The sequence below is a fragment of the Gavia stellata genome, chromosome 8 (assembly GCF_030936135.1).
Source record: "Gavia stellata isolate bGavSte3 chromosome 8, bGavSte3.hap2, whole genome shotgun sequence".
NCBI lineage: Eukaryota > Metazoa > Chordata > Aves > Gaviiformes > Gaviidae > Gavia > Gavia stellata.
The window spans coordinates 38,849,594-38,876,696 of NC_082601.1; the positions used below are offsets into that span (position 1 = coordinate 38,849,594).

Here is a 27,103-nt window from a genome sequence, read left to right on the forward strand (position 1 = left end):
GGCTGTGTTGAACTAGGCTGTGCTTTGCTTTGTACAGGCCAGCAAGGGGTCAGCAGTGAGCGCTCCTTAAAGACTGGCTTCTGGGGTTAGGAAGGGTTGTTTGCTTAGCAAATAATGGTGCTGGCCGAAACCCAAAAACATTCCAGTTGTTTCCCATTGCCTCTCTGCTGGAGGTTACTGCTTTGCAACTCTGTAGTAAAAAAGAGTTTGCGTGAACGTCTGCTGCTCTGGAAGTCTCTGACCGTGAGCACGGGCGAGGCTGTTTTCTCAGAGGAGAGCTGGACTGAGAAAGAAAGGGGACCTAAAACGTCTTGTTTGTTCATGCTATTGGGTCCAAAGGTCACAGCAGGGGGTTAGGAGCGGGCTCGGTTGAAGTGATGGTCCCCATGTTCACACATGTAGGAGAACACGGGAGGGAGACCTGACCCCACCGAGTGAAGTTTTGAGCTTCGTTGTGGGGCGTCACGTTTTCATAGCACAGCGCCCTTCATCTGCAAAGCAAGGGAGCATGTCAGCTCAGTGCTTCTCCTCACTGGGAAAGCAGAAGCAGCTAAACACGACATGAAAACAAGGTAACGGTCTGTGGTTCTAGCAGAAGTTATAAAATCTTGGCTTGATGTCAAAAGGCCTGTGAACACTGCAGGTTTCTTTGGTTCCCTGGGGAATTTGACCTCAAGTTACTGCTGGTGTTTGAGTGATATCAAGGAGGATATTGCTGTTTTAGAGAGGCTACACGCTCTGAATAGCACTTTGCAGCCTGGGTGCATCTGGATCAGCATGATTATGATCTGCCTTTGCTCATAACAACCTGAAAAGTGATATAATCTAAATATTGGATTCCTAGTTATAACAGCTCTTAATGTTAAGCTAACTTGGACATGACCGTGCTCCTTTCTGTCTGCCAACAGGGATGCAGTGGTTGCATTATTTCTGTAGGTGGGCAGATTCCCAATAACTTGGCAGTGCCACTGCACCAGAGCGGAGTGAAGATCCTTGGCACAAATCCTTTGCAGATTGACCGGGCAGAAGATCGCTCCATATTTTCAGCTGTTCTGGATGAGCTGCATGTGGCCCAGGCTCCCTGGAAGGCAGTCAGCACACTGGCAAGTTGGGATGTGCATCTGCGAAATGATGAAGCAGCTGGGGGTTTTTATGAGCATCTGCTCAGGGGGACTGACTTACTGATACATTTCAAGATTCCAAAGACATTTGACAGGTTTTTTTACTGCCGATGCTGAAGAACTTTTTGATCCCTGTAAAGTGATGCTATAGCATCACTGGGAGCGGGATGGAAACTGGAAGGGAAGTGTCTTTAAATCACCTTTACACAACATGGGGTATATAGCCAGCAGAAGTTGGCACCACTGTCAGGATACTCTAGTTTAGCCTGCAGGTCTTGAAAACTATTCAAGCAGGTGGAGATTGCAAAGGAACAGAGATGTGTCAGCAGTGCTCTTTTTTCCTGGTGAAGCTCTATGGACAGGGAAGGTCTGAAGATGACAACTCTGGAACCAAGAAGTCCTGTATTACGTTCAGCCTAGGCTGTAGTCCCTGACTTCCCCCTCCCCACACTCCAGTCTTAATGGCTAGTAAAGTGTAAATGCAGGTAGCGTTGAAGTTTTGGTATTACTTTAAAATATTTTCTTGTTCACAGCATGTTTTTCCTCCCTTTCTTTAGAGAGATGCAGTTGAATTTGCAAGCTCTGTGAGTTACCCATGTTTGCTGAGGCCTTCCTATGTTCTGAGGTAAGGCTCAACCATCAGAGCTCATCAAGTTGGGGGGATGAACTACAAAAGCCTCTTTGAGACAAGGGAGAGGAATTTCAGCGGACGTGTGGAAAACACTGTGCTAGGTGCATGTGGCATAAAGCTGCCCATCTTACAGGTGGGAGAGCTGCTCAAACCAATAAAGGAAGCCAATGGATCCCTTATGTCCATCAGGCACAGATCAAAGGTAGAACATAATCGTAAGAATGTCTGTTTAGCTGCATTACCTTTTTCATATCTCAAGGCCAAAACCACAAACCATCTGGGATATTCTTTAAGGTTCCTGAGACTGCTAACTGTACAATTAGGCCAGAAGATTATTTGCCACCAGGAAAAACAGAAGGGAACATGCTGAGGCCATTTATTGGGGTTGGCATCTGTTTTCAGAAAATGGCAGCGCATATTTTGAATTCAGCTTCTTATTTGCCAAGCTTCTCTGCTTACAGGCATGTTTTATGTCCCTGCACTGTGGCAGCTGCTTCTCTTTAAATAGGCATTGTACAGAGCCACACGTTTCCAACAGCTAGACTTTTTGAAGAAGTTACACCAGCGCATACACACAGCAAACTCGCACGTTCTGAATGATCACTCTTCTCTGCAAAGAGTTTCTTCATAGCTGCACGACTAGGCAGAGAGAGGCAGTTTGCTGGGCACAGCTTACAAGTGAAAATAAATTGGAGAAAATAAAAGAATCCTTTTCATATGAAAAAGAGACACATATCAAAATGAAGAGGCACAATATTCATTTTCAGGGGAAAAAACCCAAAACCTTTTTATTTAAAAAGAAGAAAAGGAGAAGTATTTCTTGTTTGTTCAACCCTCAAGGAAATATCCTTTAGAAGAGACTGCTGAATGTGAATTTTCTATCCAGTTTCTGAAGCTTGCAGTGGGGTTGTGAGGCAAAGTTAAAAAGCAACACTCAGATCAGGAGGATAAGTTAGAAACTGCTCCTGATGTAATTCTCCAGATTTTTAGGGAACACTTCTTTTAGCCTGTGTTTTCCATCTATATTAAATTCAGTATAGGCCCTTTCTGTGTAAGTATTTGCTAAAGGGTGTTTGTGCAGGTTAAGGGGACTTCAGGGAGAAAGATGAAACTGGAGGATGTAAAACTTGAGGAAATAGAAAGTGAAAAGCCCGAGCACAGCACACTGTCTGGCCTCTATTTGCAGAACAGCAGCAGGTCCACAGCTAGACTTCTTCATCCTTTGAACAGATATGGCCTTTAACATTTGCCAGTTGCCTTGGAAAACTAAATGCCTTTCCCCACCAGTTGTGCACTGTGTGCACCAGCTCACATCCTCAGTGGTGCAGCTGACATAGGTCCATGGATTTAATTGAACTCTGTTGATTTACATCAGCTGAAGAGGTAGTCCAGCAAGTATAATCACCTAGGTACTTGTGTCTATTTATCTTAGGCTAAAGTGACTGATTTTGTGGGGTAGATCCTTCCTCCACTTTTCCCCACAGCCTCTGTGGCCTTGCGCACCAAAGCAACGGGGAAGCTGAACATCAGTGGTAGAAGTGACCAGTGTAACATCTTTTTTAAAAGATTCTTGTCTTTTAAAGGGACCTGAATCACTGACTCTTGACCCCACGTTCTCCCAAATCCCCCTCTCTGATATTACTGACAGCTAGATTTCAAAGCAGCTTTCAGATACCGTATCTGGATCCGCTGTGCCTCTCCCTTAAGGACTAAGACGTTATGGGAGGGGCATAGTAAAATGGCCGGCAAAGAACAGCCCGTTTTCATCTGCATTTACACTGCCCAAACCGTCACCAGTGGCCTGTGCATTCCTCACTTCATCTGTCAACGATGAGCAATTGGACTAAAGTGAGCACTGCATCTGTTTTGTCCTGAGCTCACAGCTAAGCTGCATGTATGGTGAAAGTCTGGGTCCTTAGCAGGGCTATCTGGCTGACTAGCCGTCTCTTCCAGCTTAGGGGGAGCTTTAAAGGCTTGGGTCAGAAAGGGGATTTGGCAGCAGTGCTAAGGCTACACAACCGTGGTTCTTTATTAGATTCTTCGTTACGGTTCTGAAGATCACCTATCTTCTCTGGAAAGTATAATGGAGGTTCATTAGGTACCAGCTCTGCCTTTCTTTCAGTCAAGAGTGGAGCAAGTGGCTTGGGTCAGGAGCTTGCTTGGCTAGTCTGTCGTGTAAAGCTAGGTGGCAACCCTGTGCTGTGGTGTCTAACACTCTGATACTCCCTTGAAGTCACAAGGGAAGTCACCTGTGTTCTTTTCTTTGCCATTCTCACAGTGGGTCTGCAATGAATGTAGTATCCACTGAAGAGGAAATGAAGAAGTTCTTAGCAGAAGCCACCAGAGTCTCTCAGGTACCAGTCTTTGCACTGCTACTGCTTTTTCTTTTTGTGTTTGCTGTATTTGTTGCACCTCTGCTGTGTTTTCCATCTCTTTGTTTCTGTATTGTGTCTTCCTCACTCTTTCCCTTCCTTGTTTGGGGAGGAGCCAGGAGTTTGACTCCTCAGTGTGTTCCCTGACAGGCAGACCATGGGAGCCTGTGCAAGCATCCTTACTCATACCACTGAGATGCCTGCATGGAGCGGGGATGGCAGTTAGCTGTTGTACCCAGACATCCCTTTCTGACCAGTTAATTATACAAATAGACGTAGGCTAGTGGGCTGGGACCCTTCCTACCCCATCCAAGCTAGTTAGTAGCAGGTTATGTCAACCAGCATAGAACTGATAGCATCTTTCACTCAATTTCTGTTTTGCCTGGCTTCTTTGGACAACTTAAGACTTCATCCTGGCATCCTCTCTCTCACCAATGACCTTCCCCCCGCCCCTTTTAAATGCAGGAACATTAGCAAGATTTTGCTATGACATTTAACTTTCCAAATCATGTACTGAGTTTCATTTTCCTCTGATAGAAAAGCAGGACTGCTGCCTGCTTACTGTTAATCCAGTGGGATTATTGATCTGCAGAGTATGTAATGCAGAAGATGAAAGCTCTGGTTTCCGTTTTAAATGTTTTTCGAAAGCTAATTTGGGGATTTTTTAAAAGTGTCTTTTTTTCTAGCAAAGGGAAGGATTTGGTCTAGTACGTTAAAATTTAGAAAAGAAAAATCTGAGCAATTTCCCAAAGACCTGAATGCTTCAGAACATAGTAAACAACTCAAAGCCTGAATTTCTTCTATACCTTCTATCAGTGTTATTGTACAAGGGATGTTTGGAGAGATGAGAATATGGGAGGAGGAGAAAGTTAAACGATCGAGGTTGAATGAAGAACATACAGAATTCGAAGTCTGACCTTTCAACAGTCTCTGAGTTTGGCCTCACCTTTTGGTCTGTTTTCTTCTGAGGGTTTTTCCACTTTTTTTGAATGATCACCGTTCAGAACGGTACTGTAGCACCATAAACACTACTGTCACAGGAATCTTGGGAGTTAAAAACAAATATGTCAAAAAGGAACTCTCTGAAAACACAACTGGCTATGGAAGCCAGACACGTTACTGCTTATTCAGGGGATTCCTTAGGTGGTTAAAGCTTGAACAAGAACAAAACCATGTGGTTTTTAAGTGTATGAGGCAAATGATGGAAGTTTAGTGTTCGATCAAGAAACGATGGAATTAAAGGGAGATGCCTTGCAAAGTAATAATATCCTGAAGGACAGGTTAGTGTGAAGGCAAGCAGACCACTTATTATCATTTTTGAACAACTTCAAAGGGATTTTTGAAAGTGGGATAATACCACTGTTACTTCCATCAGGAGGAATTGTATAACTAATTCTCAAAAGACTACAGGGTCAACCTGTGGTAAAACCCAGATTCTTAGCAGTGGTCAGCCTCCCAAAACACCTAGCTTTTCTCTGTACTTCATCTTAAGTACCCTGCTTTGTGTTTCCCCACACACTGATGGAAGCAGACCAGGCAGCAGCCCTAAGCCACATTCACTTTCTCATGCCACTGGATGGCTTTATGATGGCAATGGATACCCTATAGGGGGCTGAAGCCCGGGGAAGTGACCCTGGTCAGCTTAACTCGTCACAGCTTGATTGACTTGAGTTGGGCAATGTTGCTCTACCTTGCTGAGAGGTGTCATCCCTGGTACAGGAGGGCCTGCTGGGAGTTGAAGTTGTAGATTCCTGGCAACATGTGATGTATTGCTAGGGAAAAGAGTGGATGTTCCCATGGGATCCTTATGATGTCCAGTCCTGCTACACAAAGAAGGTACTGACGCTTGCTGCAAACATGACCAGTTGCACACCATGAGTCTTTGGGTGCTCTGGCCCTGATCCTGCAGATGCTTAGACTAGATTTACCTGCTAAATTTTTGCTAGAGTAGTCAGACTGCTAAGGGAAGACTTCTTTCTTCATCCAGTATTTGATATTGACAAAAGCCATAGTATAGTTGAAGCTAAGCTAGCAAAAAGCAAGCCAAACCAAAAGTACTGTATTCTGCTTCTAGATTAGGGAGGTTTTTTAGTCTCATCAAGGCTTTGTGGCCTGTGAGTGGTTCCACAGAACCTAGCAATATTAATTGTGAGCATACAACTGAACATGAGCATCTTTGTGGGACACAGGCTTCATTTTTCTGGTTACAAAGCCTTACCTAGTTCTGCTCCATCCAACAGAGCATCTCCAGATAAAGTGTCTGACCAGTGTTCTGTTGTTTTAGCTACTTTGCTGTTATGGTGTTGCGTCATTATGGCATTTATGTTGTCAATAATGTTCCAAACTTCTTGTGCGAGTTGAGACAGATTGGCGTAAACAAGGTTGTATGCACATATAAAATCTTCTGGTGAAAAACTGCAGCAAGACAGAAAGCTACAGGACACAAGCCACTAAATTTATGAAACAGTGTAGGCTGCGGCATTGTCCTTGCCTGTGAATTTACCCTTGCTCTGATAAATGTAAGGAATTGTGTCTTGTAACTTTTGGAATTGCTTTATATTTTTTCAAGAGGAGCCTTTTGAGCATGCATAGGCTGTCATTTATTCCATTTTATTCTCTAATAAATAACAGACAGTTAATAGTGGATGGGACAGGTAAAATGTTGAGACATAAAGCTGGCCTGGAACAATGTGGATTAGATTTTTAACCGTCTGTTGGAGCAGGTGGCTGGAAGGAGAAAGCATTAGAGAAGAGTGGGAAGTGTGTGCTCTCATCCCAGAGATAGGCAGGAAGGAAGAGGAAGGAAAACTCCGTATACCAGGGAATGAGTTAAGAGCAAGGACAAGTTGTTTCTGGCCAGCTATAATTAGTGGCAACTTCTCCCTAGGAGGCAGGAAACCAGGCAGAGAAATGAGAAAGGAATGGATCAGTTGCCTAAGATATATGACTCTTTAAGATAGCAACCAACCACTACACAAAGTCACTAAGTATGCTAAGAATCACTTACTCTGTGAAGCAGTATGCCCAGTGAGGTGGCTGGGAGGCTCAGAGGAAGGAAGAATTGAAGATCTTGGAGGTAAGGAACATCTTTGGGAGATAGGATCAGAGGTCACTGGATCGATGCACATGTCCCATTATCTTCTTTCTACCATGGTCTCACCTAAAAGCTCTTTGTGGTTTTGCCCCAAATTTCCCTGTTATGGTGACATTATGGAGGACTCCAACTAATGCATCAGTGGCTTTGGGGAAATCACGCCAAGTTTCCCCCCATTATTTCTTTGCAAAGTTCACTTAACTGTGGAAATAAGGATATTGATAGATTGGTCTTGTGGGATTCTGCTTTCAAAGCTTGGAGTAGTGGCGCGCTTGGTCCCCAAATACTTCCAAATAAAAACTTTCTTCTTTTGTTTTGATGACAGGATCACCCTGTGGTACTCACTAAATTTATTGAAGATGCCCGTGAGGTGGAAATGGATGCTGTAGCCAAGGCAGGAAGAGTAAGAACTTTGCTTTTCTTTAATATTAACCTTTTTTTTCAGGATCAGAGATGTGCAAAAATGTGTAGTTTGAACGATTTGCTATACAGCCATGGATTTGTGCTGAGAAGAGTAAAGAAACAAGAAAAGATGAATTCATCTTAGGTTCAAAAACATAATGCTTGAAAAGCTCAACCTACCTTATTGTATACATCTAAATAGTTATTTTTTTAAGCATCGCTTAACCATGTGAATGAATCCTTTAGAATATAATTTTTACTGGATTCGCAAATCACTGGCTTTGCAAATTACTTCCATCAGAATCGTATCAGCATGTGTTACGATATTACCACAGTTGCTTTATTATTACAACTTCACTTTGCATTTCGTTACTAATCAAAGACAGTTCTCACAAAAAACCCACAAACTTCTCATTTAACAGAAGTATTCTGTTTTCAATCTTCAATCTTAACCAGCAGGCAAGAGCACTTTTTTGGTATCAAGGTAATGCGCCTTGATGCAATTCATTCAATTTAAATCCTCAGGCCTGAATTTCCTCTGCTTGCTTTTATGCATGATTAAAAAACCACAAAAGAGTGGGGGGAGAAATAATATACAAATGAAGTTAGTCCATACTTGTTTCTATTGGGGAATGAGAACTTTTTTATGTTCGTGGCAAGCAGAACTTAGAGAGCTGGTTTAAAGCCTACTTAGCTTTTACCTTCTGAGTCAATGTGTGTTGGACAGAATAAGGAAGCCCTAGGATCTCCAGACTGGTAAGTTTTATCGTGTTTGCAGTTTGCTTAACCACGATATGAAAGACACTAACATGATCCCCTTGTTCACATGCCTTGTGTCTGCTTCAGACCTATTCTCCCCAACACCTTGGGTGATTCCCCTTTTTTTCCCCCTGTCTGTATCCTCTTTTGAATACATCTCTGTTCAGGAGACTGTGCTGGGCTGTACTTAGCAGAGGGCATGGAGGTGGGGGGGACAGTTCGTCAGAGAGGGTATGGTGACTAACTGCTCTCTTGTGACCGTATGCAGGTTATCTCACATGCTATTTCAGAGCATGTGGAGGATGCAGGCGTTCACTCTGGAGATGCCACCCTTATGTTACCCACACAGACTATTAGCCAGGGAGCCTTGGAGAAGGTAGGTGTTGCACTGGCTCTGAAAAGAGAAAAGAAAATAAGAGTTTGAATCTGCTTTCCCCCTTTGCTTGGGAGAACTCGATCACCAATGCAGAAATCAAATCACCAATGGTTTTCAAAGGCCAGTGTGATGTGTGCAAATGTAGGATGTTATTGTGCCCCCTGTGATTGGCTATATTACACATAGGATCATCTGAACTGTATCCCTTTAATTTAAGCAGTAGATATACACACTTTCAGACCCATTGGATTTTTTTTGTTTCATTGGTTTAGGACCAGCAACCATAGCAGTAGAGGAGCCTCTAATCCATTTATATGCCACGGTTCACTTTCCACTTCCTATTCTCCCACAGTCCTTCAATGATTAGATCAGATGTATGACATTCTAGCTGCCTGCCTTTTCTGGAAAGGATATCAGGATGAAGGAACCTCACCTAAACTTGACTTTTTCCCCTTTTGAGAATAAACCTAGTGATACAGAGTTAGTTGTCAAAATGCGTTTTCTAAATGAAATGTGCCATGCCCCATGATATTATCCTGGAAAGGATTTGCTTGGAAGCTAACAAAAGCTGTACAAGAATGTCCAAAGCCTTGTTTCTGAAAAGAGTCATCTCCTGGAGCAAAGCTATTCAAACACTTGTACTGAAATGGCACATGATTTCTTGATAAACCTAGAAAATAAGACCATAGTGTTTCCTCCCAATTTGTTGCAGAGTATTTCTGCTGACATACCTCCCACTGACTTGTGATGGAACAGGCATGTTGGTGAAAGACTCTTGGGACGCTTGTAAAACTGAGTAGATAATCTCAAATGGCAAAACATCGTTATTCATTATTTCACCAAGAAAGGTACAAAGGCTCCGGTGTGCAGTGTGGGAATTGCTACAGACAGGGCAGGCTTTTATTCTCCCTCTCTCTCCCTCTTTCCCTTGCTTTCTCACACATGCACACGAAGCTATGCTTTTACTTCTGCCCTCAAATGGTGCTTCAGGCTCTAGATTACAAAGGCAAATTAAACATGTTTGCTTCTGAAAGATAATGCTATTGCCAAAATGAGGGTATAGAGAAAAAATATGCTAGGGCAGAGAGATGTGACATTTAAAGGAATCCACATGTGAGGTGATTTATTGCCATGATGCTGTCTATTCTGTGGGACTTATTTATTTATAAAATAGATATATATTTTTACCTTAATTATTTTTATAGGTAAAAGCTGCTACAAAAAAGATTGCAGATGCCTTTGCCATCTCTGGTCCATTCAACATTCAGTTTCTGGTACGAGGCAACAATGTGCTGGTAAGAGCTCTTGTGACTGTTGGAGGAGGTCAGGCTCTGCTCTGGGTAGTTAGGTGCATGGTTCCTGCAGTCCCTGTCATGGAAACTCTGTGGCAGGAGCAGCTGTGGGTTTCTAACCTGCCTTGTCTGACAATGTGTGGCTCATCTGTGCCATCCGTACCTCACGCAGCTCTCCCTGGCTGTGTGGGAGGGAGAATCCTCCCTTGCTTACACTGTGCAGCCACTGCGGGTGAAGTGAGCCTGGTTGCATTGTCTGTCAGCAATAGCTTCATTTCGTTGTGGACTGTTGTCCTTTCCAAAATTACCAGTTTTGAATATGATGGACAGCACTGGGACCTGCGCCTCATCCTATGAACTGAATATCATTGCTTTTAGACCTCCGATATCCTCTCTCATCTTTACCTATTTCGATCATTAAAATAAGCCTTCCAAGGCATTGGAAAGAAAGCAAGACAATTTAAGTGTTTAAGCCTTTAATATAAGCCATTAAGATGGTTATCTAAATAGCATGATCCTAGTAGCTATCAGTAGCAGAAGTATGGCAGATGTCTGACCCCTTGTAAAGTAACAGTAGGCTTTCTGTTGCTAATGGAAGAAGGTCAGAGGAATGTGAGCGGACTATGACTGAGGAAGCAGTGAATGGAAAGAAAACCTGACATGGTATAGAAGAGGTGCGTTATTGGTGAAGGATCCTGTTTGGGCTATTAGTTGAGAAAAATGTTTCACACATAGTGTTTCAGAAACTCCACAGAGGGATGGAATGGAGTTTTCCCTTCCTTGCTTTCCCTCACCTGTGCTTGCCTTTTCTCTGGATAAACCCTCCTTTTCCATTCTGTCTTAACTTATCTCTTCTTGCCCCCCTTCACTCCCCCTTCTCATTTACAGCAATTCCTCTTTTGCTAATGAACTCCATGGTGCACTTCTCAGCAGGATGCAGAACTTCTTTGTTTCTTGCTTGGGTCACTGAACTACTTCCACATGTGGATGAGGAAAGTCGGTAAGGATAGCCCAGTCATTCATGAAGTGCCATTACCATGGAAAAAGAACAAGGTGTGCTTCTAAAGGTTGTACCTAATGCCCGTGCATAAGTTTCCATGCCTCTTGTACATTAACTTAGGGTATAGCACAACACGTTTTCTGAAGTGAACTCTGGATTACTCGCAGTTCTAATTTTCAGACAACAGAGATGAAACTCAGTTGCAGAACATCAGGTTCTTTGTATCTCAAGCTGGCCACTACTTATCCCTCATTGCTGTTTGTAATACTGAAAACAACTCCTGTATCTCTTATTTGGCAAACTGAAGAGCATCTCTGCCAAGAGGAGTAAAGACTGATTTCCAGAAATATGAATCAATCTCTTTCTTCACTGCACAGTGCCTGATCCTGGTATTTCTTCTTTTTAATCCCATCAGGTGATAGAGTGCAACTTGCGGGCTTCACGCTCTTTCCCTTTTGTATCGAAGACTCTGGGTGTGGACTTTATCGATGTGGCTACGAAAGTGATGATTGGAAAAGAGGTTAATGAGTCATCTCTCCCCACACTGGAACATCCCATTATTCCATCCAAATATGTTGGGATTAAGGTACGGTTTCCAAAAGAACACCAAAAAACCCCACAACAGAGCCAGCACCTAGCGCATTAATAGGCAATTAGTACTTCAATGCTCAGAGACAGCAATTTACTGATTGGCCAAAGGCCAAATTGACCTTTTGCGGTTTCTGTCAAGTAATATATGTTGGGAATTTTAGAGAAAAATCAAAGGAAAATTATCCAGTGATTATTAACAAAATAAATCTACCTTTATTTCTTACTTCTAACCTACTGCGAATCGAGTTTATGAACTACATAATAAATCTGCACTTGCAGAATTGAACAGTGAAGTTCAGGCTACTTCATAATACTATCTAATATATGTGTGGACATGTACAAATTTTGTGTTTTGAGTGCTCCCCAGATTTTATCTTCAGACTTTGGGACGTGGGCTGTTGAATGCATGGAATCCTCTTTATATGCACCACCAGTTAAAATGGGGGTGAAAGTCTTGGATCCTTTGATTTCAGTGGGGCTATGATTTTACTTTTCATAATTACTAAGCCTATATAGCACCCAAGATACCAATGTGCACTGTAGATATTTTTGAATGCTTAGTGGAAGAAAAAAAATTAATTGAAGTTCCTAATCATAAAAATCTAGAACAGCAGGGCAGAAAATAAAATGGATAATGAGAATTGTTTATACAGAAACTTTCAAGCTTTAATAGCTTCTATATTGAGGAAATGGAAAACACCTAGCGTCTTTCTACTAATAAAATATTCAGACCTATTAAAATGCAAGCCAAATCTGTGGCCCAAAGCAGCTCAGGTGATTGGCAAGCCGGTCAGTCTAGAAGTAGCTTTATATTTTATTTTGATGCCACAGATAGGCATTATGTGAAATTCTAATCTGACACTTTTTTATTTTTGTGAGTCTTATTTATTGTTATAAATGTCTATTATTTAGACCTGGGGCTTCTGCACTGTTGTTAGCTAAACTGTCAAGAGTTTTGTCTCTCCTGGGAATTTTGGCTACAGAGTGGAAAACCCAACTATATTCTTGAAGACTTCACTACAAAGCCTTTTATACTGCTTGTGTTTTGTGTGGATTTGTCAAACATAAAAACCTGCTAATACCTTTGGAAATGCTAAACTTTGAAAAATAGTCCAGTTAAACCTGGTTCTTGTTATTCGTGCATCATATTTTCTGTCCTCTTACATTTTTATTGCAAGGAATATTTGCATGGAAATGGGATTTTGTTTCTCCAGCAGTTCTTAAATGCTCTGAAAAGAGAATATGAAACTCTTTTCTTCCTTCTCAACATAGCTGCTCCTTTGTGGATTTGGAGTCCCACCGTTTTAGCTTTAGTGACTGAAATATTGTCTTGCCACATTTGCTTGCAGAGTGACGCAAGTATCATGGCCTGACCAAGGTTAAATCCTGGGTAGAGCATTGACTGACTAAGTTTTAAATAGGATTTATTTGCAGTACCAGAGTCTGCTCCTGCTGATGCATCTTCATGTAGGGAGCTGGTGGAAGGCTTTTGTTGCTTGTTACCTTTCAAGACAATATGTGCATTGAAAATAATCCACCTTGACTGCCGTACCTCAGCTGGAGACTGTAGAGCTGGCTACTGTAAAAATTTTCACTTTACTTATAGAAGAAGCAAAACTGATCTAAAAGCCACAAAGACACGACATTTATTGAGAAACCTTTCACAATGAATTTCTGCTGTCACATTTTAGTTGGTCATTGTTAGGTGTCATGTTAGCTGTCCTGTCTGCAGTGTTACCCTCAGAGACTTCGAACAACAGAATTATGTCTTTGGATTTAAAAATAGTTTCTTTTTTAAGCAGCAAGGGTGCTGTATTTATGCAAATGTGACTAATAGTTTAAGATGGAGAGAGCCATATAGAAAATTATTCCTTAGCAGAAAATTCTTGATTTGTTCCATGTTTGCCACATGTGGTTGTTGACTCTTTAACAAGGAGTTTCTTTCTCTCCTTTTTTTTTTTTTTTTTTTTTTTTTTTAGGTCAAATTAGACACGAGAACTCAGAAACCGCAGTGTCCCAAGTCCTCAGATAATGATGATGAGCGGGAGTTTTAATACTTCCGTATAAAAGATCAAAAAAAAATTAGGGGTTTGTATTTGGGGGGACAGGGGGAGACGGAGAATCTGAAAATCATTTGCAAAGTTTCATCTGGTTTACACCAAAAGAGCGTGTTCTTGTGGAATGGTTTGATTCCTGTGAATGAAAAAATTTCTGTTGGAGAACAGTTTTCTCAGAAAAACCAACTGGCTTCAGATAGTATCTCTCCTTGTTTCATGAATTAGATGCTTCACAGCCTTTCTGTTTTAAAATGTGTCCTAAAAATGATAGTGATAGTGGTCTACCACAGATTAGAAATCTGCCTCCAGAATGTGAGCAGGATTGCAAGACTTAGAAGGATGATTTATTGGTGAAATATGTGTTTATTTGTTCCAGTCCATCATCGAGTGGTTGGGGGAAATCATTTGCCAAGTACTCATTTGCTTATCAGCCTTGACCAGTGCTTTTTTTGGATTAATTCATGTCTGTCTCTTTCTGTCACTTCCAAGTGTAGCTGGGTTTATTTTATTTTTTTTTAAAATGATCCATTAAATTTTCATTCTCTTTCTCCCTTCCCCCCCTCTTTCTTTTACCAGGCCCCAATGTTTTCCTGGTCCCGTCTGAGAGATGCTGACCCTGTTCTCCGATGTGAAATGGCCTCTACTGGGGAGGTATCTTTTTAGATTTGCTATTTTTTTTTAAACCAAGTCGCCTTTAAACATCATGAATCTTTGATCTTATTACTGCCTGAATCATGATGGCATCTGTAGCTTCTTCAGAAAATTGAAAACATCTTTCTTATCTGTAAAAACACATTGTCCTGGAAAACCTGGTTTATACAGCCACTGGATGTCCCTCTTTACCTGTATGTCAGCTCCCTGAGTTGGACCTGGTTGGTGTGACAGCCTGAAATGAGTTTATCTGAGAGCTGTCGGGTTCTGGGAGGTTCTCGGTGCATCAGTCCGTTTTATGAATCACCTGCTTCTAGACAGACAAGTGCTTACAGCTTTCAAACCACCCCCCCCATCGACACATGCCACAATAGCAATATCGAGACTCCAGGTCATGAGCGTTTGGTCTTGAAATGCGCTAGTTACTTAAAGGCAACAAATACGTGTGGTGATATTTTTATTGTTGCCTGGTAACCATCAAGGCGTGTCCCGAGGTCCAAAAAGTGAGAAAGAGTGAATAAAATGCGATGGCTGCAGATTTGGCTGTTGGTAGGGTGAGGGGGAGATGGGGCTACTTTACCCACTCTTCCTACAGCCGGGCTGCGAGGTGCTTCTGAAATGTGTCTCTGGTGTACGCGTGGCACACTGTAAAGGCACAAAGCTGTTCCTCTTCCTGCTGAGGCTCGGCACTGATGGCATCTCTCACCTCTCAAGGGGTACAGGTTTCCATCTACATCATTTGAAGAGATACTAACTCATCTAGAACAAAGAGGGGTTTTTATGAGTTATTGCTGAGCTGCCAATAGCTTCTGTAGATATACCCAAACTATCTTTAAACTTGCTTGCTCTGTTACTTCTGGAAAAGAGTTGCAGTAGCAAGAGACTTATTCTGGGCTAGAAAGCCCACTTGGGAAGTGATTAAATACTCAGGCAATTAGATTAGGCTTAACTCTGCTCTACCATAGCTAGGCAGGTGGCAGAGCCTGGGCTGCTCCATTTGATGTGAGCTTGGGTACTTCTACATGAGCTGTTTTCATTAGGAAAGATTTATCATTTTAGTATGAAAAAGCACTATACCCAGATACATGGTAAGAACAGCCTTAGGTCTCCTACATCTCTCCAATATTACTTTATTTTGCTCTTTATAATGTGTAGGAGATCAGTATTGCAGAAGATTTTCTTTCAATGTAGTTAATGGGCAGAAAAAAGCCAAGTAACTTCTGTGACTTCCTTATTTTCAGAACAAAATTGACTACACAGACACACACACACACAAAATAAAGGAATAAAAATGTAACTAAGGGCAAGAATTACTTTTCTGAGCTTTATATGGCATTAGAGATTACCTTGGTCATAAGGGAGGGATTATTAACTTTTATGAGTTGGAAAGATCCATATTCACAAATGCCATAAAATGTGACAGCTATGAAGGTCTTTCTTATGAGTGAAGTAAGGATAATAACTTGCTTCGGGTAAAATGCTCAATTATTCCTCAAAGACATTTTTCACACACACAGCTTGATTTGGGCTTGAATTTGTCACATCTAGCTGGCAGAGATGTATTTCGCTGAAAGTCGTGGTTCCCACAACATTAGAAGACACAGTGCTGGGGGTCCCTTTGAGTCTCGTGGCTGTTTTGACTGCACCATAATGATAAACCTCTCCCAGCAGGCTGGGAACCCCTGGTCCAAGCCTACAAGGCAGGGGACTGTCCACCACCCTACAAAGTCCAGGACATACATAACCCCTCAGCCAAATACACTTTGGAACAGACTGAACACTCAAGGATGAGTTTTTAGAGAAAAGCTGAGATAGAAGTTGTCATGATTTTTTTTTTTTATCCCTTCCCTTGCGGGATTTTTGTTTGGTTGGTTGTTCTTTTTTTACTTCAGAAGATCTGGCAAATCATCATTTGTTCTCCTTACATGAAGTACTGGTTTCTGCTCACCATGGTAACAGTGAGACCACGAATGTGAGGGCTAACTCTGATGGGAAGGACCATAGGAGGAAAATGGGAGAGCAATTCTGAATCAGCTCCTTTATCCCACCTGTACATATGTGTGGATTTGTTGTTTCAAAGAGAAAAATCTGTGACAGTTTCTGCTTCTGACTGTTCTACAACAAGTGTGGAGTTGTCCAGAAAAAGTGAGGGTTGGTTTTTTTTGTTTTTTAACTTTCACAAAAGCTCATGCATTCCTCTTTTTGTGATCAGAATTCCAAATTTTGGTAAGGAACACAGTTCAGTTCTTTTAGAACTTCTTTCATTACATATGACAGTCTGTAAGCAACTGAGCTCCACAGGCAGTTCTGAATGATGGAGAACTGCTAAATGATTTTTACTGATTTATTTATCAAGTTTTTGCTTATATAAAATGAATTATTATGAATTGGCATGATTGCTTTGTTGTTTTCTTAAGTACATACTAACATTTTACTTGAATTTCACACATCTGTGGACTTTCAATAGAAAAGCATTTTTATATACTGTAGTTTATCTTCACAAGAAATGCCAGAAGTACATGACAGCACAAGTGCTGTCTTACCCCGGTCTGCAGCGTACACACACAGAAACATGCCTGCATATGGAACAGTCACTGGTATTTAAGCATTATATAGTGTTAAACAATTTGCAGTGCACTCACAAACACTGGAGCAGAGGCTGTGTACAGCATTCCCATAACTCAGCAGAATCAATTGTTGTTACTCCTTGGTGTGCTGTTTGAAACTGAAATGTTGCTTATTCCTTCATTATTGCTTCATTAAAATTATGAGATTTGTCTGCAATGATTTTCTGATTTATTTTTTCCCCCCTGCCTGCAGACTCTGTGCAAAAGCAGTCTGATTCTGCGTGAAGAAGTCAAAAAAGCCCATTTAAAAATTCCCTTCCTGTTTCTTTTTGAAGCAACGTTCTTGGGTTGTTTTTGTTTTTTCCCCTCACGCTGCCTTCTTTGTGCCTTTTCCCAGGTCGCGTGCTTTGGGGACAATGTGTCCTCTGCCTTCCAGAAAGCTATGCTTGCCACTGGGTTTACGTTTCCTAAGGAAGGAATTTTGATTGGAATCCAGGTGAGTCCTAAAAATCAAAGCTGAGAAAGGACTGACACAGAGGAACTCAGTAACTGTTGCCTTGTTTTCATTCATGTGTCTTTGTGGCTTAAATGTGCTTCTCTGAAGTCCATCTTGAAGTGCAATAAGACAGTGAGGAACAAACACCATGGAGAGATCTCTATTTGGGTTCCCTGGGGCTGGCCTGGTTTTTTCCCTCTGTCTCCTGGTAGTTTCTACTGGGAGCTGCAGAAGTTTGCTGGGGGCAAACCCCTGGGATTGCTGCAAGCAGAGGCCTGGGATCAGATTGTTAGGAGCCACCTTCCTGCAGGTAACGAAGCCGTAGATGATCAGTTCAGAGAAATGTTCCAGCTAGAACTCAGAGCCCGCTCCTTGCTCCCACCCCAACAGGAGCCCGGGGGATGCTACTTTCCAATTCTGACATATAAACTCCCTTCATCTGTACGTTGCTTCTTGCCCTTTTGAAACCAGTTCCCCTCCACCCCCAAAACAGTGAGACAGTTCCCATACTGCAAAGCTGTACCTGCTAAGCTTTCCCCTGTATAGATTTCATTCCAGGCAGAGCTGTAGTGTCATCCGACAGTGTGGAAAACATGATGTTGTTAGGCAGGGTATTGTGGGGCTAGTTATTGGTGCAACACTGCCAGGCAATGAGACCTCCACCAAGTACGGCACTGTCACGTTCCTCTCCTCGTTGGAGTCACGAGGGGAATATATTTGAGTGCAGTGGAGTGAGGGATTAAAAGACAACAGTCTTCACCCTGCAACCTGCATTCCTGGCTGCCTAGAGGCACGGCTGCCATTATTTCTTTTCCTCTTTGATGATGGTGCATGGCCAATATTGCTCCCTACCATCCAGCTCCTATCAGCTAGGAGTGAGTAGCTCAGAAAGGAAGAACTGATGCTAGATTTGTGTAGTAATGTTTCTGGTTTCTGTATCTTGCTAGAGCTCTCTCCTCTTAGGGACTGCATCTCAGATACATATTCTGCAGGTCCAGTGATTCCATACCAGACTAGAGCTTGGACTTCGGGGTTTCACCTCTTGCTGTCAGCATCCCTTAAAGGTGCTGTATGTGACAGAAAGTTTTAAATGGTGTCACTATGGGAATGTCCTCCAGTGCAATGGCTTCTGCAAACAGCCTTTACCTGAGGGAGTTCCCGATGGGTCTGCCGCAGGAACAGCCCTGCTCCCTTCACAGTTCTGTATCAGTAAGGAGGATATGCATTTCAGAATGAAAAGGTAGCTAGGCAGAAATGCAAAAAGTGTTGGTTCTTTATCACGGGGTAGTTACCCAACTGCAGGAGATGCTAAAGTCAGATACACTTGTAAACTTTGAGGTGTGTGTATGTTCCTCAAAAAAATCAGATGTTTCCACTGCAACTAGCACATTCTTGGGCCCCATAAAGACTACTGATTGCCTTCTGTCATTTCTCCATTGCGCTTGTAATAAGATTATGCCCTACATGATTGCATAAAGCCAATAAAACAAAAAAATAGAATAGGTTATTTTTCCTGTGAGACAACTGGGGTGTGAAAAATGTGTTGGGCTGTCTGTGCCAGCAGAGGATGTGAAGGAAGTGTGTGAAAAGTGACCAGAAATGAACGTGACTTCTGCTAACACAGATTACCTCTTAGTCCTTAAATATACACATATATACACACATCCATGGATTGAAGCTGTTGCTTTAAGTTACCTCAAATCGGCAGAAAAGTCTTTGCTTGCTACCTAGATAAAGTTTAAAAGTTCACTATGAAACTCTGGGCAGTCGGTACTGTATGTCTACTGTATATCTAATCACTGCAGATTTTAAAACAGCATTTAAATAAGGGGAAAAGAAAAGCTAGGAGAAGAAGAAAGGAGAGAGCCCAGTGTTTAAAATTTAAGCCTGTTTTCCTGATAGCAGCTAAAAGGGAACAGGCAACAAAGAGTAATTTTAGCGATAGAAAGCATTTATGTAGGTTCTGTGTCAGTATCTGTTAAACTAAGCCAAATGTTCTTTGTAGAAAGGTCTTAATGAAGAAGGAAAAGAAAAAAGATAAAACAACCCCAAAAGCTCAACCCCCCCAAACCTTTTAAAAGTAACAAGATTCTGTCCTTTTTAATGAGTGGTTTACAGTTCATGTTCTCGCAAAAGAAACTTGACAACAACAGATCAATCGCTTAAAGGTCTCTCTTCATCTCAGCGTATTTCTGGTGTAATTAAACTCCAAAAGAAGAAGTGTAAAGCTAATGCTGAGAACCACGGATTGCTCCCTCACAACTCTTGGAGTTTGTCACCTACCTACTTTTCAATGCTCTGTTTCAAAACCCACCAGGTCTGCAGGCAGAGAGGGGAAATACAGCCTTGTGAGAAGGGAAGGTTGAAATCCTGACCTAGACCTGCGTGTAGACTGAGCGGTCTTCCCGGAGTATTACAGGCTGGAGGAAAGGGGAGCCCTTCGCTGCAGAAACAAGAGGCACAAGGATCGAGGCACAAAGCAGGCTGTGAACACCAGCAGCTTTTTTCTCATTTTAATCACAAACATGAGGTCATGGACCTCAAACTGGCAAAGTTGTCAGTGTATCCTCAGAGGGGAAATACAGGCTCAGAACGACAGATACCAGGTCGCCCGTCTCCATGATCACTTAATGTTTAAATGTCATTGCTGTGGGGGGGTGATGGGTTGGAGGTCCCTCCGCGGGCAGAGGCCCCTGGCTTTCAAACTGTGGGATGGTTTCTGGAAGCTGTTCTGATGCACTTGGAGCTGATTCTTGTCAGGACCACATACACCAGCCCACTTTGTTATCTCTGAGGAAGGTGCTATGTTTCATCTGCAGTGGATGGCGAACTCAAAACATACCCTCCTTTTGGAGGCTTCATTGCTTCATGACTAACGCCTTGCTCTGATTTTTAGACTGGACTTTTAGGTCTTGCAGAGAGAGAAATAAGAAGCCAAATGGTGGTAAATTCTGCTTCCCTCAAAAGTGTCTAGGCTCAACATATTTAGGTTATTTGGTATACTGCACCATTATGTCATTGCTATTAATTATGTTGAGGTGAGAGGAGGCTGCCTTCTTGAGAGTCAAAGTCAAATAGATGTAGTTAACAATAGTAGAGAGGGAGATCTTAGTTTCCTTGCAAATGTTTCACTCAGGGAGTGCAAATCAAGAGTCAAATGGCTGTGCTGCAATCTGCAGTCCAAACAGGTCCTAATAAGCCCAGGTAATGAACCCAGCCTTGCAGAGGAGCTTCCATGTTGGTGTACTTACAGGTTGCAATTCCAGTGGTAATCCTACTAGGGCCACACAGAAATGTTGCTAACACCCTCGAGGTCAAACAGGCAAGCACTCCTTGACATCTGCGGGACAGCACGAGGCAGGTTGGGCAGCCAGCCGGGACTGCGAGCCCTCGGCATTGTCCTCCTCCAGTTGGGAGCACTCTTAACATTGCCCAGGTCGAGGTTCCCCGGGGTTTTAAAGGCCTGATGCTCTCCCAGGGTAAATGGAGTATGGCTTTCTTGTAAGAGAAATGAATCTCTACCAGTTTATGCAAGCTGATAATCTGACCTCTTTTCTTTTCACAATTTGGAGAAATCTATGATGCTGAAACCCTGAGTCTGCCATTAAATAATTTATATTTTATGCAAGAGGAGTTGAAAAGCTCATTTTATTTTCTTTCCTGATTGGGCTATTCAGTGATATCTCTGGGATGGAGTGCATCTGTCTTGCATCTGTGCTGGTGACCAGGAGATGCAGAAAGCATTGATGGAGTATTTTATTTTTAAATCCCAGCACTCCAAGTCTGTTGTTTCAAGGTAACCTTCTGCCTTCGTTCCTTACGTACCAGAATTTTTGCATGCTCTACAGTGGATTTGGATACAGAATTCAAGATTATCACAGGAGATGAGCTGGCTTCGTTTTGAGCTGGATCTTAGTGAGAACTGGTGTAGCTGTGTTGACTGAACAGAGGATTGTAGCCCTTTACAAATAGCAGGGCATGCTAGCAAACGTGAGGGAGAGGTTATAAGAAATAGAACTTTTCTGATAAAGGAAAAAGAATACAATTCTCCTACAATAAATATCTTCCACTAAATAAATCTGCTTGTACTTTTCACCTCTAGTAACTAATGGTTTCTTACACAGGTTCTTTCAGCCAGCTTGTAAATCTGAGGCTGCTCCAATGCAAGCTGACAGCTGTAATTTCTTTTCATGGAGAGGCTGTTTTATGTGTCACAAGTGTTCAGTACATGTTTGATAAAAGTTTATAATACTGTTGTGAAAGGCAGCCCCCCTGACCAGAAGGCAGAACCATTCTCTCTGACTGGGAAGCTGCCAACCCTGTCACATTGTATATTTATATTTTCCAGTTAGTGTACAGAATGAGATGGCTTTCAGAATGAGGTTCTTTCCAGAGTGCTCGAAAAAAACCTGTTGACGCCTTTTCTTCATCGGAAATCAGTCACCCTTCAGAATATTGCTCTCTCACCCATAAAGGTTAAGCCATCAGTAGCTCCAGCAGGGAGAAGGGAGCTTGCAATAATCTTACTTGCAAATGGCCAGACCAGGCTAAGGTTAAAAGCGAGGTTTGGCTGGCCTTGGCAGCGAGAAGGACATATGTTGCATCTGATCTTTCTTCTGGATGGTACAGCAATACAAAGTTATGCTGGGATCAAATTTTCAGTCACCTGTTGCTCTAAATGGCTTGTTCAAGTGCAGATGTCTACAGGAGGTCTTCTTAGCTTTATTTCGTCTAAATTATGTTGGATCTGGGTGTGCATTATGAGGGAGTCTTTCAAAGGTGCCCTAAATACCTGGGTATTCAGGTCCTCATGGGAATAGGGTGTCCCAGTCTCTTGAGGGGTTTTGTGTTTTCCATTTCCATGTGCCCATGGGAATTAGAAATGCACTCACACAGGCTCTTCTTCATGTGAATTTGCAAACGGAGCATCCATAGGCAGCCCAAAGCCTGTCCATATTTGTTATTTGCCAGAAGAGAAGGCCAAATGTTTGAGCAATGATTGAAAAGATGTTTAATTAAGAACAGAAGAGACTCTAGTTGGTGTATTTGAGAAGGCAACTGCCCAGATATTTAATATGCAGTAGTAAATCTTCTCCGGGTGCAGTCGAACTTAATATGGGAACACTTACCCTGGTGGTGTAACAAAGTATGTCTTAGCTGGGAGTGACTTGGGCTTCAGGATCCAGACAGTTTTCTTGGAATGGCACTGTGCACGTTCAGACATGTCTACCCACACACGCAAACACACTCTCAGCACAGAAAGGAGTATTTGCCTCTTAGCACGCTGTGGAGAAGCTCCGGGTTGCCCAACAAAACTATTTCTAAATCCTAGCATTGATGCTGTATCTAATACATTTTCTTTATCAGAAGTCCTTCCGCTCCAGATTCCTCAGCGTAGCAGAACTACTGCATGAGGAAGGTTTCAAGGTAGGTGGTTTCAGTTGTTTACAGCTAGAGGGTTTTCAAAATCTGAAATGTACTCAGCCTGCTACAAGAATGAACAACTTTGGAGTTTATTTGGAGACAGAGAAGAAAGGAAGTTTTCAAATCACAAGAGGGATTTTTAGCTGAGTGATCCATAAAGTCAGCAGGTATCACCCAACTAAAAGTTCTCATGATTGTTTAATTGAACAAACAGGACTGAGTCATAAGGGCAAGAACAACCCTGGCTCTGCTGTCAGCCTGCAGCCAGGACGTCACGTTATAAACTCCTCTGAGTTCTCCAAGAAACACAAATGCTGGCAGGATGCCATGTATGACAGGAGGGGAGGAAGGGGAAGCCTTTTATATGGTGAAGGTCTTTACAGTGCTGCATCTTCAGTGATACTCACAAGCTGTGGACATATGAAATTTGTGATGTTTACATCCCTCTTGTAACTCTTCTGCATCATTTTGCATCCATATCCCTACTGAAAGATAACTAACAACATAGCCACAGAAAATTGGTGAGAGCTTTTTAGTATTAAGTATTTAGGTACTATTTTCCTCAGTGGCATTAGTGTAACTGCTGGATTTACAGTTCTGCCTTTCAAAACTTAGTGCTAGGCAAAAATAAAAAAGGCAAAAAAAATTTATAAGTGACTGAACTTAAACCCTATTGAAAGTCAGAGGGATTTAGGTTTTCCAAAGCCACTTAACTGCTTCCAGATGTGTTACTACCATTCATTGACTATTGTCTATCAGCAAATCACAAATAACAGAAATTTGGGAAAGTCACACTATTCTCTGTGTGTGTCTGTGTATGGAGAAGACACCCTTGTGATGAAAAATGCCCTCCAAAATCAGCTTTGACAACCAGGCTGTGTGTTGGGTAGACCCACATGACTTAAATGAAAAGCTTCGGTATTATGAAGCACACAGAAAGTAACCTTTTTTTCCTTTAACAGCTTTATGCCACAGAACCAACCTCAGACTGGCTCAGTGCTAACGGTATCCCAGCAAATCCTGTGGCATGGCCATCTCAGGAAAGCCAGAGTCCGAGCCTCCCTCCAGTCAGGACGTAAGAGTAATACTCACCTTGTCAAATTTGTGTTAACATCCAGGACAGCAAATACAGGGGGCAAATTGCTGACCCTGTTGAGATCAATGGTAGTAATTTAATGGGACTTCGGATTCAATCCAAAAGTTTTATCTGATTCTGTCTGGAATTGCCACAGCAGGGAGGTTTCAGCTTAATTAATGAACATCTCATTGAACAGTCCCATTTAATACAGCTTGGATGTATTGCTCCATGTTACATTTTCACGCAAGGATACGTAGTATCTGAATATTAAGCCTTCAATGACAGTCAGTCTTGCCTTTAACAGAGTTGTGCCAAGCTGTATGAAGGCTGAATATTGCTTTGCATTACTGAATAGAACAGAAATAAAGCCCAAATTCCTGAGGCGCAGCTTAGTGCCTTAACCCTTCAACCCTCCTTCCTTTCTTGGGACTAACCTTAAATGAAAATTTTCAGTGTTGTTTACCTGCATGTTTGTGCTATTCTTCATAGATTTTCATTAAGCAAGATGCACTGTGATACTGTCTTGTGCGTTGTCTCTTCAGGCTGATAAGAGATGGGAAAATAGATCTGGTGATTAACCTGCCTAACAGCAACACCAAGTTTGTCCATGATAATTACGTGATCCGGAGGATGGCTATTGACAGTGGGATTGCTCTGCTCACTAATTTCCAGGTACTTCCCATGTTGTTCTTTCCCCTCTCAGTCGTAAGAGCCTTCAAAGCTTTCAGGCACTCGTGACGTTAGATTCCAGTATGTTTGGACCCTCATTATCTCTGACAAATAATAATGTGCCTGAAAATCATGGCAACACAGTTGTTTGAATGTATTTTCTTTTTGCTGCTATACAAAATAGCATTGCTCGAAGTAAAACAAAAAAAAAGAAGAAAATCTTGAGTCCTGTACTGCAGCTGAAGTTGTTGCTGTATCATTTTCACTTCAGAGCAAACTTCTTGCACAGGATTGCCTGTAACATTTAAATTATGCATGCACTAGAAAAGTGGGATGTTTTTCCAGAATAGTCCTTAAACCTTACAGCAGGATGTAGCTGGGCTTTCTTGAATGATCCTTGGGACAATCCAGTTCCAAAGTGCCATCCAAGTGGAATTGCTGCCTGTCCTGTTTTTGTCCCCAATTGCCAGTCATTATGTGTTTGTAGCTCCTGACAAACCCCTTTCATATATTGATAGGGAAAAGAGATTTGGTAATGCAAAGTGGGACTCCTGCTGCCAGCAGTATCTTGACTTCCTTTGCAAGTGGTTTCAACTGTCACAAAAGGGGCCTCATCTGGCTCTCATTAAGCACAGCAGCCAAATTCCCGTTGATTTCAGTGGGCGCTGACATGGAACCCAGTGACTTGAACCGGTGTCCAGCTGTGCAAAATCTTCTCCTGTGATTGGAGTGAGTGGAGAGGAGAGAGAGTGCCAAGCCGCATGTTTGTAGACAGGGTAATGCCAAACATGATTAGAAGGAATGGGAAATTGAAGACCCATCCTCTGCCTACTAGTGAAACACACGCTGACAACCAGAATGGGAGTCCCCATCCAAAATTTGTTACCACACCTGCTTGATGCATTTCACGGAACCCTTTTGATTGCAGAGTTTTAATCTCTTGAGTTTGAAAGAGGAAAACAACACTGTGTTTTCTTAAAGGCTTGGGCTGCAGGGGGAAACAACAGCTCTCCTTGGGACAGAGCTGTCTTGCCAAAGAAACCTGGCACCTCTACGTCTCTCCAGCTGGACAGGCAGGTTCCAGAGAGCTGGAGGCAACACCCATGCACAGTCACCTTGCAATTGGTATCGATTTGGATGGACTCAAGGACTGGACCTGCATAGGGTAGTTTCAAGGTGACAGTGTAGAAGTGTGGAGCCTGCTCTATTACTCAGCCTTCTGCAGAAGGCTTTGCAATGCTCAGTCCTCCTCTGCTTTATATTGACAGGTGACAAAGCTTTTTGCTGAAGCTGTCAAATACTCCGGGAAATTGGACTCCAGGAGTCTCTTCCACTACAGACAGTTTGACAATGGAAACACTGCATAGAAGAACTATCTCCAACCTGCAATCTTACTGCTTCTGGCACCACAAAAGCGAGGGGATCTCAGATCATCCAGCTAACCATCTTCCTCTGTATTTTATAGCATCTGCACTGATTGTTTTTCCAACTCGCACAAACTAATTCCTAGCCAATACTTTTGACGGCTCATTGGAAAGCCGTCCTCTCCCCAGCCTCTCCTCCATCTTCTCCCCATTTCCACATAGGATCAAATATTAGTTACTTACTAGATGGTAGATGCAGACACCACCACAGCAGAGGAGATGAAAGGAGATACAAGTGATCCGACAAGGGGGTTGTTCCTTCTTTTCACAACCAAGCCTGCTCCTCCTTGGAAACGCCTTCCTTGGGTCCACACTCCAGCTATTCTCATGCTGGACTACTAGAGTCTGGCCCCAAACTCCCATAGAAAGACATGTAGCTTTCTCTTTCCATTGCTGATTATTGAGGATTTACAACTTTATGTAACAATTAACCATCCTCCTGCTTGATCCACCAAATGATACCATGCCATGGTGATGAGTGTGAGAGGAGCTCTTTAAAGACAGAGGAACATGAATTCCCCAAGACTCCCTGCAACAGCTCACAGGCATGATGCAGCTACTTTTTCTTTGTTTTTTTAATCCTGGCCAAGAATCATCTTCTTCAGAGGGAGAGGAAGGCTGTGTGTGTGTGTCCTGGAATTGCTTCCAAGTTCCGCTCAGTCCTTCAGGCTATTATTATTTTTTAAATTCTGGTTCAACATTCTGAATTCAGGCGGCTGTCCCTGTGTCATGAAGGCTTTCTCTCAGCTTTGTGTCTGGCTTCAAAAGTGGAGAACTCCCCAAAGACTTCTGTGTGTTGCTGTCCAACATTTTGTGCCGTGATTGTGGGCATTAAAATTGAATCCTTTCAAAACAAGATGAAGTGTTGCAGTGCTTTACCCCCCCGAGTTAAGTGACCCCTTCACTTTCACTCCAGCCTTCTCTGCTGCTTTTTTAGCTCTGGCAGTGCCTGCAAGTGGTGTCCCTGGAGCAGACACCCACTGTGCCACGTGGTGCACGTTATCACTTGCTGTCTGCGTGGCAAAAGACTTCAGCAGCTCTACGCAATGGCATTGCATCCTGCAGCATATACAGTGCCTGCCTCTAAACGTTTACCAGC

The 27,103-nt window shown here is 42.5% G+C and overlaps 1 protein-coding gene across 1 annotated transcript in view; it reads left to right on the forward strand.

Moving 5' to 3' along the window:
• Nucleotides 1–25,957, forward strand: part of CPS1 (carbamoyl-phosphate synthase 1) — a 96,531-nt gene extending 70,574 nt beyond the window's left edge. Inside the window, exons 26-38 of the mRNA XM_059820495.1 lie at nt 909–1,103; nt 1,679–1,746; nt 4,031–4,106; nt 7,544–7,621; nt 8,648–8,755; nt 9,961–10,050; nt 11,463–11,633; nt 14,272–14,346; nt 17,311–17,409; nt 22,777–22,836; nt 23,796–23,908; nt 24,454–24,583; nt 25,849–25,957. Of these exons, the coding sequence (XP_059676478.1) occupies nt 909–1,103; nt 1,679–1,746; nt 4,031–4,106; nt 7,544–7,621; nt 8,648–8,755; nt 9,961–10,050; nt 11,463–11,633; nt 14,272–14,346; nt 17,311–17,409; nt 22,777–22,836; nt 23,796–23,908; nt 24,454–24,583; nt 25,849–25,947 (1,362 nt within the window). The 3' untranslated portion in view covers nt 25,948–25,957. The remainder of the gene's footprint in view (nt 1–908; nt 1,104–1,678; nt 1,747–4,030; nt 4,107–7,543; nt 7,622–8,647; nt 8,756–9,960; nt 10,051–11,462; nt 11,634–14,271; nt 14,347–17,310; nt 17,410–22,776; nt 22,837–23,795; nt 23,909–24,453; nt 24,584–25,848) is intronic.
• Nucleotides 25,958–27,103: the final 1,146 nt, after the last annotated feature.